This window comes from Acipenser ruthenus, chromosome 18, assembly GCF_902713425.1.
Source record: "Acipenser ruthenus chromosome 18, fAciRut3.2 maternal haplotype, whole genome shotgun sequence".
NCBI classification, from domain to species: Eukaryota; Metazoa; Chordata; class Actinopteri; order Acipenseriformes; family Acipenseridae; genus Acipenser; species Acipenser ruthenus.
Genome location: NC_081206.1, coordinates 29,485,096 through 29,499,510, shown reverse-complemented (window position 1 = coordinate 29,499,510; position 14,415 = coordinate 29,485,096). Strand labels below are relative to the sequence as shown.

General features: G+C 37.5%; 1 protein-coding gene across 4 annotated transcripts in view; it reads left to right on the top strand.

The window, feature by feature from the left end:
• The first annotated feature begins 646 nt into the window (after window positions 1-646).
• Window positions 647-14,415, top strand: part of LOC117421335 (reticulon-1-A) — a 49,225-nt gene continuing 35,456 nt past the window's right edge. The window contains exons 1-2 of one of the 4 annotated variants that reach the window (XM_034035604.3): window positions 647-994; window positions 8,727-8,765. In XM_034035604.3, coding sequence (XP_033891495.3) covers window positions 760-994; window positions 8,727-8,765 — 274 coding nt within the window. In that variant the 5' untranslated portion in view covers window positions 647-759. The remainder of the gene's footprint in view (window positions 995-8,726; window positions 8,766-14,415) is intronic. The other 3 variants (XM_034035625.3, XM_034035615.3, XM_034035634.3) reach the window with 3 other exon arrangements.

The window sequence follows — 14,415 nt, the reverse complement described above, 5'->3', positions numbered from 1 at the left end:
AACACATTAGGCTACTCATGTAATGTACCTAAACTACAGTTTGTAGTATTTATTACTGTGTATTTTGTTAGAATCGTATTGATATCTCCCCCCCCCCCGTCCCCCAATTTTTTTTTCACAATATCAAAAATCTAAATATGGGCTACATAATTCTGAGCCCCATATTGTCGTAAATAGCATCGTTACAGCGAACTACAGTATACGCCGCAACACTGTTGTGATATAGTTGTCTTTAAAAGCAATAAATCACATTTACATTGGTTCTTGACTTAATTGTTGGACCGATATTTTGCACATGAACGGTTTCAATAACCCAGAAAGGTCCAGAATTTCCCAACATTTAGTCAGAATAGTCACACCTGCAGCAGCAACAGCGTACATCATTTTAATTTACTGCTACACCCAATGTAATACCTACGATGGCAATTCATCACCTTGCGTATCGTTTTGAAACAATCTCCTTTTAAAACGCTCCAGAACAACAGATGATATAGGCCAGTTTACCTACAAAATGTATTTAATTTCAATTGCCTACTCCAAACGGTTAACAGAATGCAACAGACTTTCTGTCCTAAATCCATACCAGGCATAAACCACGTGATGACGTCAGTGTTGAAACACTGAACTAAACAACCCATTTTCACATGCGTAATGCTCTAGTGGAGTGCAAAGCCTTGCAAAGACATTTACAATAGCTGCGCGTTGAATCCATTTAGCAGACATTCGCTTCTTCGTGGTCTTGCACATTGAAGAGCTACCATGTCTGTGAACCCGAGTGAGGGGTCTGGTTCGGAAGGGAAGTGGTTTGGCGAGGATTTCGAGCAGATAGACCGCTTTGGGAGAAGTGTACCCCGGTTTGGAGAGGCGGATGCGGAGCTAGTTGCTGACCTGAAACAGAAAAGCTGGAAAGATGAGGCCGCCGAACAGCTACAATTACAACCTGAGAGCAACCAGCAACGTCCTGCTCCTGTTACCATGGAAACTGCATCTACAGGTAAGGCAGCAGAGACCCCACCGTGACCAAAACTAGCTTTTAAATGAAAGGAGACATTTGCACAAACTAGTTTCCAGATCTTACTTTGTCTACAAGGAGCTGACTTTTTTTATTTTGCAAGCACTATTTTCAGGCGACAAAAAGAAAAGGTAATTTATTCTATCGTAGGTAGCGTATTTGCTGCCTTTGCTTTGGAGTGGATTTTGTAATTTCTTAACAGAATTGAGGATGCTGTGAAATAACTTTTGAAAATGGCTTGGTTAAAGAAAATAGCAGAAATGCTACGAGTATCGGGTACCATCTTCACAGAGTTAGACAAACCCAGAATAATACGCATGACGGTTTTGGTATCGCATACTGTAATTCGTGATGAAATTGGTTGGCTGCATATGCTTACTCGTTATTCCAGTAAAGTATGTAGGCTAAAGCAGTGTACTAGCCTTTGAGACGCTTTTGCATGGTCGAGGACAAATAATCATGGGGACTGTAGGGTGTGGATTTGGCAAGATAGGGCTTTAGATTTAGATTTAAAGGCACAGTACAGTAATGTTCAATTAATACTAAAACCTTATTCCCACAACACTGTTTTTAAACAATACAATTCCCGCGTTCATTAATTGGGTTTCTTGTAAAGTTCTGCCTCCCCAATCAGTGGTCAGTTGCTAGTACAATAGATAACCATTGTTTAAAAATCAGTTTACTGTTCAGGATAATAGGTTCTGTTTTGGAATCAGTGGCCCGTTGAATAGTTCGGATGTTTATTGCGAGGAGGTTGGAGCTTTAAATAAAGTAGACAGAATGGATTTTCAATTTAATATTGACGGGCAGACTGCCTGCTTTGCACTTTGGGTTTCTTGTTTTGTATTCCGGTCTGTGTTTACATTTAACACAGTAAAACGGGGCAGTAAAGGTCTGAGCTGGAATGCAACATAATAGCATCTCACTGTTGTTTGCCTGCCTGTGTTAGAGAACTTGCTTGATAAATACAGTAAAGTGAAAAAAAACTACTGTATTACAATAATGTTACAGGTCCCTGAAATAGCCCGTTTTACATTATAATTGCAAATGATATCCCTTTTAAAGACAGCTTACTTTATATTCAGCAGGGTCATTTGTAGAAAAAGAGTTTGACACTACAGCATTTTATTTCATAGGCCTATACTTTATGACATGACAAGTAGGGATTTAACTGGTACTGTATAAGGATAATCTGCTTTATTAAAGCACATTTTTATGTTCTTCTGTAAGTCTGGGTTTTATGTACATGTTGTATAACTTATTCAGTCAATATCCATGCCTTTTAATGAAACCATTCACACATATTACTATAAACAGGGTTTGATTCAAAAGAAAGCTGAATGTCAGGCAGTCAGAGACCTCTACTGTACATGACACTGTCCAAATAAATAGCTGGTAAAAAGCAAATGCCTTTGTGTCAATAAAAAGGTTCTGAACCAGCCTGCCAACCATGCTTCTGGTATTATTTTAAAACGTTCGCACAGGCCAGGTGTGTCAAGATGAACAGAGATAATAGATTCATTACAAATTCAATTATAGAGGCTAATTAGTTGGTCATTCTTAGTTTGGTTTTAGGCGTCCTGAGATATAGATATTTTAATTCCCACATGCTTGCTGTGAAAGGCAAGTGATGGCTGTAACCACCAAGATTTGCATTATTAACATAGATGAAGCACATGACGACAACTAACCACTAACTATATTTTATAGTTTGGGTCAGATTTTTGTGCAACTATGTAACTAGAGGGCCAGGTACAAAACCAAAATACTTTATCAAGTGTGGATGCTGTTTTTAAAGTTATACATATACATTAAAATTATGTATTGTTTCGTTTGTTACTGCATTGCTATGTATAAGGCATTGTTCCTCTTCCACTACTGAAACCATTTTTGATTATTCAGGTATATGCTGTTCCCCTCTCAGCCAATGAAAAATGTACACCCTCAACTACCGGAATTCAAAACAGTTTTTTTTTTCTTTTGCAAAAAGTATATATAAGTAGTCATGGAAGCATTCTACAGTTCTTGTTTTGAAGAGAAGACAATATTTTCTCCCACGTCCTCGTCCTTTTGAAGTCAGGCTCTTTCAGTCTACTCATGGTCTGTGTCTGTGTATTGTGTGTGAAGTGTCATAAATATTTGATGCTGTTTTGTTCGAGCTAAACGGATTACTTATTTCAGAACCCTGGGAAATACTTTAAAAAGGTCCCAAAGTTTATAACTGAGAATACCAAATGAGAAACTCCTGTAGGTATTACATCGATATTTTGCATGTGTGCCAAAATAGCATTATTCTAAACCTATTTGTAATCTGAACAAAATCTGTGAGTGAACACACTGAATTTGAAAATGGTTGATACATGTAGAAGTTTGACATTTGTGTCATTGTAAAATATACTTGATCTCCTCTATCTTTGAACTTTACTTGGTCCTTTTATGTATTTATTTATTTATTTTGTGTGATGTAGATCACAGCATACTGTTCATAAACTACAGTAACATGGGGCAGCATGTCGATACATTGGTAACTTACACTGGTGCACTGCCTCAAACTGTTCAACGATACAGATATAAATTATAATGAATTACATAGTTTTTTCCTAGGCCTCTACACATGTCTGCATTATTTAAAGAGTGATGGTTTCTTCCAAACATGTATTAATGCTGAATATTATCCAAGAAAGTTTTTTTTTAATTAAATTCTTGTGGTGCACAATAATGCTCCCCTGTCCGATTGTGAGATCTTTAAAGTATTGCAGACACCTATAAACTCACCTCTTCCTCAAAATGCTTTTATATTTTACTGCGTTGTTTTCATGTGTAGATAAATATTTTAAACTTGGCAGTGGTTTTGGAATCCAGAGCCAGTATCTAGCCTTGTTATACTTGGATGATCGGATGCAGCTGACTTTTCACCAGCGCCGCACATGAAAAAAGCATTTTGAGATCTTCTGTGCTACTCATTACTTGCTGGCTCTAATGAAGGGCTGCCCTTATCATATTCAATGGTGTTTTATTTATTTTTGAATTTGTCATTGCTTGATAGAGCTGGTAAAGCTGGCACTTCACAATGCCCTTTCTTTTTTTTATAATTAGCTGCTAATATTGTTGTTCATGTATAACGTGACGTGTGATTTAATTACTCCTTCAGAAGTATTAGAGATGTCAGTCATTCGTGACTGCAGTTATATAAAAACAGATATTTTGGTGCATTTTTTCAGAAACTCTTTTATTTTAAATTATTCAGTCTCTGCTTAAATATTGTCAGCTAGTAGTCATGTCAGTGAAAAGAGGCGACATGGAAAGTGACTGTAATCTTGACACATACATGAAGATGTGTGTGAATGGGGTCATGCTAGCAGCATGGACTGGAAAAACTACATTCTGTAGTACTTTGGGACTGTCTGTAATTTTCCACCAGATAAATATGGAATTTGTATTAAGTAGGTATCTGTCCCGAATGCACATGCCACATTTCTCATATCAATCACAAAATGATATCTCCCATTAACAGGCACATTTTAAAGTATGTCCCTGTGTTTTATAGCCTCCGCAGGAGGACTGTACTTCAAGCACTGTTTAAACTAGTATGAAATATCTTTGTTGACACATCTCTTTTTGGAATCTGGGCTGTTAAGCAATATAATCAATGGTGAGGGTGTATTTTCAGTTGAGTAGATCATTTGGAGTTATCTGATTAAACTTAATGCATGTTAATGCTCCATTCATCTAAATAAAATAAGTTGAACTACTCCATGATTGCAGTTTATCTGTGCCGTGGACATTTTACCTCTAGCTTAACATCACTATAAATGAAATGTACTGAAATCAGCATTTCAGTGTATTTCATTGATTGCACTTATTTCACCAAGGTTGAACATACAGTACTTATTTCTGAATGCAACTTAGTAAAGAGATCAGGTAATTATATCTGTTTCCCTATGTCTGAAAATTAGAATTAAACGCATGTTATTGCACATGGTTTAAGTGTAACTCTTGAACTGAAGTCTCTTGAGACGAAGTGGCGATTGGAAAATTAGCAACAGAATATAATAGTTAGGTTTATTTGACACTGTGTTGAATATGTAGTCTGTCTTTTGCTTCATCTCATTCCCGAAGGGCATTGTCTCAAGGTGTTTGCTGTATTTATACCGAGACAACCTGCTGGAATACCTATCAAGTCTCCATTCTCTACGCAGGCAGACTCTTTGTCAAGTTGCATAGAATGTTTTAAACAACAGGATGATACGCTGGAAAGGGGAAAAAAGGGGTTCAGTTTGAATTTTATAGCCAAATCTGCCTTTTTTAGAAAACATTTTTTGTTAAAAGGTCAGCTCATCTTCATTTTCAAATGAATGAATTTTCTGTTGCAGTCTTCACATCCTGGGCTGTCAAACATGTCTTTTCTCTAAGTTCAGCTGGTACCCCAGAGTGTAACCATTAACCTGTCCCCCTGCAACACCGTGGATGTAAGAAATACCACACTTGTTCTTTGTTGTGGCGTGGCATGGAGATGATGTGTCACATGATTGGATGTTCTCTGTTCCCTGATGATGATGTAATTCAAATCACAGTTCATATGTAGGTGGTAAATATTTTGCTGAAACAGAAATCCAATATTATTGATAGCTCTCCCTGTAATAATAATAATAGAAATATATATCTTCTTACAAACACCATGAATATTCATTTTAATAAGATCTATGTTATTTGTCTGAAATTACAACATGAAGTGGAATAGTTAATTTCTCTGGGATCAATCAAACACCTGATGATATAAAAATGTGACTCATTAGCATGTAAGCACCACTGCATTACACAAGTCATGAAACAATGTTCTACTCAGTTAAGATTTTAACAGGAGAGCACTATTCTGATACCATTTATTTATTAAACGTTATAAGATGTTATAAGAATAATATGCCTACTTAAAATACGCAGTATTCAGAAGATTGTAAACATCCAAAATCCTAAAGGAAGAATACCTTCCTTTTATAAAATACACGTGACGTGGTTGTTATGAGTTACAAATATATATTTGCTAACCCTTCATGACTGTATTTGTGTGTGTTTTTGCTGCATATTTCCTGTGCGGACCACTACAGTAACTTTGTAGTGGGATTTTGGAATGGTCTGAACTGAAGAGGTGTAAATGTTTCTATGTTTATGGTCAATAGGAACGAAGAAATTCTGATTTACAACATATTTGGCATGCTGTTTTAGCTGCTGCATTGATAGCGGGGCCCCTCAAAGACCCCACAGTTAACCTTCAAGCCACAACATTAAATCATAATATTTGTTTGCTTTCTGTAATCAATCCTAGTACTGTACAAACATCCTCAGGCAAAACTAAAAATATCGGCCAGATTTTTATTGCATTAGGGTTACATTAACCAAAAGACACCTGCATTATTTATTTGTTTTATGGCGATATTCAGTTAAACTTATAGTCATAAAACGTGTATTAAAACTATATAAGTAGGGCTTAGTTTTCAGTTTTTATTTTCCTCCTCTCTCCCTCCCTTTAACCTTAATTAATAGTTGTTAAGCCTTAACTGAATACCAGATTGTATAAATTAGCAACGCACTACTAGAGACTAACGCCGTGGAAATTAAAAAGCTGAATGCGGCGATTAGAGCCAGAACGAAATACAGGTTCAAATAGAATCAGGTGAGATCAATGCGCGTTGTTTGTTAATCAAGATATGAGGGTAAAAAGAAACAACTTCCTTTGGTAATTAGTGTTTGGTTAAGAAAGCGAACTGGCTCAAAATACGTTTAAAGGGACATCACGTGATCAAAAATAAAACCCGAAAACTAGAAACCCTATATAGAATTGAATTTAATACATTCCACACCTCTAGAGAGTTGGGTTGAAAGTCGCCATAGAACATGGAAATATTTTTTCCATATTTTTTATTTTAGCAGAATAACAATTTTTTAAATTTTTTTTTTTTTTAAAAGAAGTTACTCTTTGCATGGAATTGCATTTTTAATGTGTCTGTTGCATTCTTGGATTCATGCCACATAATTTGCATAATTGGTTTCTGGTGAGATTCCTCCCTGGGGATAATGGCTAGCGCTCAAGAGTTCCCTCATGAGTAACCAAAGCAGAACGCAGACTGTTTTGTTGGCACTATACGCTCCAAATAACACCTGCCTCGGGTATTCTTTTTGCCCAGCCTGATCAAATCAGACCTATTGCTTGCTCCTATATACAGTACCTGACTTTTTACTTCAGCTTTTGTAGCTGCTAGACTACAGAATTTAATCTTGCTAACTTGAGCTGTGCAAATTTACTAACAACAAAAGATCAAAAAGAAATCATTCATAGCCTTCAGCAGTCCTTTTTTTTTTAGTACATTACACTACAATGGCTAACTGATCTGACTTGAGTAATGTCACAGGCTAAAAGCTTATTGATTGAATCCGCACTGCTTCCTGACCTGATTCTCGTTGTTCGTGTATAGGAATGAATGTGAAAAGTCTTGATAATTAGATTTCTAAAATGTGTGTGCATTGTTTTGAAAAGCGCAGTAAAACAAGACCTTGTAATCCCTGGTTTTGCTTTTTTTTTTGTTAAATATTACAATTTGGTTGTAGTGAGCACAATGATTTCACTAATCCATTTGCTATGTAGGTCTCAAGTGTGGAGTTTTGTAAAAGAAAAGTTTTTATAGCAAACATGAATTTCCATTTTGGTAGAAAAAAAATATACCTGGTACTGTACTTCGTTACAGGAATCTCTGCTTTGAAACCCTTACTTTCATGTAGCCTTGCCCCTTGGCCATTTTAACTGGAGAGCAAACTTTCCCCCACTCCTTCAGTGCCTTATTTCCTGTTATTAACCAACCAGCTGCTTGTGATTGACCTGCTTTGACCGCGATAACCCTGCTGAGGTGAAATAACTTTGGAATTAGAAACTTCCTGAAAGCAAGACAAACAAACTGAGAACTTTCTTCAGCCTAGTGTAATACCAGATTTTGAATAATGTTATGACCTACAACTTATTTTGAAAAGCTTTTCACCCAACTTAAAATAAAAAAAAAAATCCTAGTTGAAGATACCAGTGTACTTGTACTGCTGATGAACGTACAGTACCTGTTTGGAAAGGAGCATGCATGCTTCTGCTACCCTCCATAAGAGTAGGTGTACAGGTTCATAGTGGAGGTGCAGGTCTGGAGTAGGGCTTTAAAGAAGGAGACCAACGTCACAGGTAGACTTGATGTAGAAAAAACTTTTCTTTGAACTTGCTGCCTCCAGCCTTCATGTGGTTTCATTGATTTACACTGTGGCACTTGGACACTCATGTTCTCACACTAATTGGCACGTTTGCATGCAGCCTCTCATTAGAGAAGCTGAAGATCGATGGGCACGGTCTCTCCTCACCTACAGGAGTTTCCCCTGCAGGACTGAGGATCCTTGGTAGAGCAGTGGGGACACCCGTTCTATATCTGTCAATATTGTTAATGCCAGACTCCAATTTTGTCTGCTTTGATTATATGCTAGATTTGAACCCAAAACAAAACAAACAATGAGTTACTGCACCAGCAAAACATAACGAGTCATACATTATTGATCCAATACAGTGTCTGTTAATTATTTCTGTCACACATCCCTGTTTCCTTGACTATTAAACTGCAGTAGACAATAGGCAGATCAATGTATCTTATTAAAAGAGAAGCATTGACAAAATGTTATTTTTCTTTTTCAGGAGGGGATTCATTACTATTCCAGAAATTGACCACACAAGGTACATTTTAATCATTTTTTTTTTATTTTTATTTTTTTTATATAAATTTAGTCGTCGCCAATTATTTTTACCCCGGTTTTCACCCCAATTTAGCATGCCCAATTATTATCTGTATCCCCGGCTCACCGCTCGCAACCCCCCCGCCGACTCGGGAAACGGAGGCTGGAACACGCGTCCTCCGAAACGTGCTCCTTCCAAGCCGTCATTTTTCGCACTGCAGATCCACAGCAATGCCACCAGACCTATAGTGCCGGAGGACAACACAGATCTGGCGGCTCCGCTGCAGAGCCACAGGCGCACTATCGGCCACAGGGGTCGCTGATGCGCGGTGAGCCGTGGATTCCCCTGCCGACCTAAGCCCTCCCTACCCGGGCAGCGCTCAGCCAATTGTGCGCCGCCCCCTAGGAACTCTCGGTCACGGTCAGCTGTGACATAGCCTGGATTCGAACCTGCGATCTCCAGGCTATAGGGCACATCCTGCGAGGAGCGCCTTTACTGGATGCGCCACTCGGGAGCCCCCATTTTAATCATTTTAAATGTCCACTTTATTGCAATAACTTTGAAGATAATAACAACTGAGTGGTCTTTAGCATCAGGTAAGTCAAGTTTAAATCAAAGCAACAATATTACTTTTTTATTTGTACTAGTTTTCTAAATGAAATGGAGTGTCCGTCAGGCCTTTGTATTTTGTAAAGATGTCTTATTTTACTAAACCCCAACCACAGGTACTTCCACACATAGTGAATGCACAATCATTGATAGTGTCATATTATTCCACAATAGAAAATGAGTAAAGCCACATAATTCAGCAGGGACAAGGGCCAGAGTTATAGGCTGTCCATGACACATATTAAATATTTGCTCAGCTTCCTTGCCAAATGTTGCATAGGGTTACCCAGGGTAAAGTATGAACACAGGCCTGATGTAAAATAAATATTAAAAAATATATTTAAAAAAAAAAGGAATGAGTGGTTGTAATATGCAGTATTTTGAATGGCCCCAAGGAAAGTGCTTTGGCTTTTGCACTTATATAAATAAAGAGTCTCTAATATCAAATCTAGACTGGGCTGTCTTAGTTTTACCCCATGCAGTGGAGTCAGTGTTCAGGCATGAGGAACTGAAGAGTCACATTTACCCCCATGAGTATTTCATGTTTACTCTGTTTGTCAAATTATGTCAAATGAGACATGGGAAATATTTTATATACTGTTCAAACTTCATCATTAATGTAAGAGATACATAATTTGTTCCCAGTAATTGATACGTGGGGAGAAAAAGTGCATTATAAAAACAGTATACGATAGATATTTAAATCATTTCTGGAAATATGTGTGTAATATATTATTAAACAAAAAAATCTAACCTTCTAAAATGTAACATTAAAAAATTCAGCTACCAAGAGGCAAGGCCATACAGACTGCATGTCATGGGAATTTCAGAAGAGCTGTAATCTAACACTGGAGGGTCCTTGCTGCCCTAAAACCTGGTGCTCTGAATGAGTGCAGTTTTGTGAGAACAGAAAAACAAGCATTGTTGGAGGTGGGAGCATTAAAAAAGAGAACTTCGCTCACTCTGTAACACTTGCTTGTGCCTGAGGTTTTGTTCAGTCCCAGGCTGGCTGGCTATCTGTCTGGAGAGTAGGGAGATCATTCTTGATTTGCCAGAAAGGGCATTGAGTCTATTTGACTCTCTTTCTGAAGAGATGTGTGCTGGAGTACCAGAGAGTAAGCAGGGAGGTTGGCATGAGTAAAGCATTTGTTTCATGGGTGACGTGCCTTCTACGCAAACTGTGCTTCCCCGCTAGCAGGAAGCCTATTTCCCTCCAGACATCCACACCCACTGTGTTAAAATCTTATAGTCTCTGCAGATAAAATAGGGGTTTCAAATTGTACTGTATTAAACCTATAAAGCTTGCAAGCTTAATGCTGCTACTTCCAATCCCATAATAAGAGTGGCGGGTCCACTAAACATATTGTTGATCTTTCACAAGTGGCTCAATTTACTAATTGAAAAAAAGGCACACTCTAACCTGCTGTAGACGTGTTCCTGATGAACCAGACAAAACACTGTCTGTGAGAGCTGGATAAAATGTATCAGCGTGACTGGTCTTATATCTGCCTGGCTGAACCTGTTCCATTCCATTCTTATCATTGACACTCATTTCATATTTGCTCCGTCTGCAAATAGGCATGACTGATCTACAGCAATGTGACAAATCTGTAGCTTTTACTGGTGCCAGATTGTGTTAATGTGTAACATTTATTTATTTATTTTTAATTTACATTGTGCCATCAGTCACAGAGAAAACAGAGTCCCCATTAGACTCCCAAAATAGAAAGTTTGGAAGATGATACAATATTATGCTCCAAAGGCAGAGCCAGGTCACTTTGAAAGGTAAAAAACACACCGCGATCTGCAGAGTGCTTTAACTAGAACCACCGCGGTTATACTCATACCTAAAAGCAGGCAGTCATTATGACGGTTACATTTTAAACAACATCAATATTAAACATCAGATACAACTCAAAAGTTTTATACAAGCACGTCATATCAAACATCTGCACAGCCTAAATGCTGTATTTAAATGAACAATTAAAGACAAAAGGGTTTGTTTTCTAACTTGCCACATATAAAGCACTGCTTCAAATAAACATTTAAAAATAAACTACTATGTAAACAGGTGTAAACAGGTATACGTACATACAAAACTGTATTCTTTCCAATTCCACTATCTTAGGACTGTATGTATCAAACTTGCACATCCCTTTCTACATTTAATATGACTGTGGGACATACGTTTGCCCGTCAGCAATGTTGTTTTCATCTCAAATGCTTCACTCGGACATGATCCTCATATACTTTTTATGGCAACAGTGTTTCCCCTTATAAAAGTTTACCATAGTAAAAGCATAGCAAAGCATAATAAAGCATAGTGAAAGCATGGGAAAGCATAGCAAAGCAATGTAAAGAACAGTGAGGCATGGTAAACATATAGTTAATGCATGGTATTACCATGGAAAAAGCGTGGAAAAAATGCAGAAATACCGTGCAAAAATATCATGGCAAACTCCTACTGGGGTAAGTAACTTAAACGCTTTACTCCATTTTACAGGGCTTGATTTTTTTTTTCTCAAGCCAGATAAAGTAGGAATGTAGGGTAAGAAAAAATCTGCTAAAAAATCAACAAATCAACCATCAAACTGTCTCCCAAACGGTTCTCTGGTTTAGATTAAGTAATTCCTGTGCTATTAGAGAAGGGTTATAACAGACCACTAAGCACCTTCTGTTCTTGAAGGTTTCCTGCAAAAGGACACACAATTCCGGGGCATTTTCCAAAAATAACTGTATGGGACAAAGAAGCCCTTTTGTTTTGCTGTTGAACAGAAAGAGCTTTTTTATATTGACGGTCCCCGACAGTGCTGCATGTATACTGCAGGGATGAGGAATGTGCAGAGAAATGTGCTCTCTGAAGGGCCTCTCAGTCTGCTCTGTTGTTGTCAGCTGACCTGGTAGTCAAATTGAAATCTCATTTGTCTTCTAAAACTTTTTGCAATTAGCTAATGAGGTATGAGTAATGCTGACAATAGAAAGTGTCAACACTAGTTTTATTTGGACTTCGGTCAAAATGATTGTTCTCCGTGTGGGAAGCTGGACAGTACTTTATTTAATCACTAATGCATTCAGCACTAACACAACACTACTGCATATGGGTCTAATTGGCGTATTCATTTTTTCAAATCATCTCCACTGCCCTTTCTTGAAGGCTGTATCTGAGCAGCTGTTTCTACACAGTGTTGGTGGATACTGGTCATAGAGGTGGTTCTAATAATGTGGCAAGTCATTGTATATACTTTTGTATACAGTGTGTGTAAGCAAGGTATGTTAGAATACCATTGCATAGCAGTTGTAGCCATTCCAGCTTTTATTGTGAGCTTAATAGACTCAGATCATTTACAAGTACATGTAAGGCTCACAGGAAAATCTGGAATGGCTAAAACTGCCTTGCAATTGGAGTCTTGCATTATTTCATTGTGATCATGTGATTTCATTCCACTCATAGCAGCATGGCACAGTGACATAATTTTTTGGTATAATTGTGTCCATCACGTAATAACGTACTGTACACAATACATTCTTCCAGATTCAGATACTCCAAAATGTGTTTTTCATCATAATTGGATAATATTCTCCAGATATATAAAAACACCTAAGTATGACATACAGACAGACAGTTGGACAGAGATATGGCACTTTGACATAGACCTGAGATTGTGATACATTCAATAACTTGTGCTAAAGAAGGTTCTTAGAATGTTTAATCACAAACGGACAAGCGGTTCCGTAGAAATATGCAATAGTCTCTAGTATGTGATATATGTACATGCACCTGTCTCTTCTATAGTACATGTACCTTCACACACCACAAAAATAACAAGCAGACATTTCTCTGGGAGTAAAAAGAAACAAAGGATACTGTCTCTCCGTGTTCACTGGTAATGAATAACTCAGAAATATTAAAATAATGAAAAGCTACACCATTTTTAAGCAATCCCCATTCTTAACCTCCATACTAATATTATAGAGGTCAGTCTAAAGGTTAATTTTGATCTCATTAAAGAACTGAGCTTGGTTTTTTTGGTGTATTTAGTACAAGAGAGGTTGTAGTTTGAGGCTGATCAAAGGCTAGTTGCTAGGCAGAGCTTTTCCCACATTGATCATCCGGCCGGGGCCTTAATCTTGTTGGAGCTGTCAGTTGTCATGTCCATTAGATGACAGACATTTTGTCTGGTGAATCCATGTGCTTGTTATCCTGATACCCAGGATTCCTACAGGAATAAAAGTGACACTGATAGTTGGATGTACTTTTATGAGCTACAGTTTTTAAGCAGAAGCTTCTGGAAGTAAATGCTCTTTTTCCCAAATAACAGGATTAAATGTGTTCTGTGACATCATTCAGTCAGACATTCGACTTTTGTTTAGTCTTTCTCTGTCTACTCTTGTTGTCCCGCAATTAATGTTAAGGCTTCTTTAGTTTCTCAGCTGTCAAGTGTGTGATTACTGATCTTTAAGGGCAAACCTTTTGTATTGCATTTGTGGTTAAAAATGATTTGTAATTGAGGGGGCTTGGTTTCTTAGAGGGTTGTCAGTACTTTATTAGTCATATCAACCACGCCAGATTTTACTGTAATTTGCAGTGTATAACATGCACCTGTTTACAAATGTTAGGACAATTTCACCGTGGTATGTACTGGTTGCACATTTTATGCATAGGTAATAGAAACTTGCAAACTTTTGCATTTGGGAAAACACAGTGTGAAACAGTTATGAAAGCTAATCAAGATAATCAAACATCACCTTATATGCTGAATTATATTAGAGGCTTTTAACTCACTGCTTAGAAACTGTTGTGAGGATTCTTTACTAATAGCTCAGCACTGAATCTTTAGACACTGTCTTTACCTTTTGATCAGAAACTACTGAACCACTGACCCCAAAAGCTTTGCCAAATTGACTACTGTTTTTAAAGTATTTGTGGCTTGAATCAGCTCTCTTGTGTTGTCTGTAACTATAATAATTACAAATTACAAATTATTATTTTAATTGCTTTGATCTATATCAGGGATTTGAATATTTGACCCTTATTTGTCCC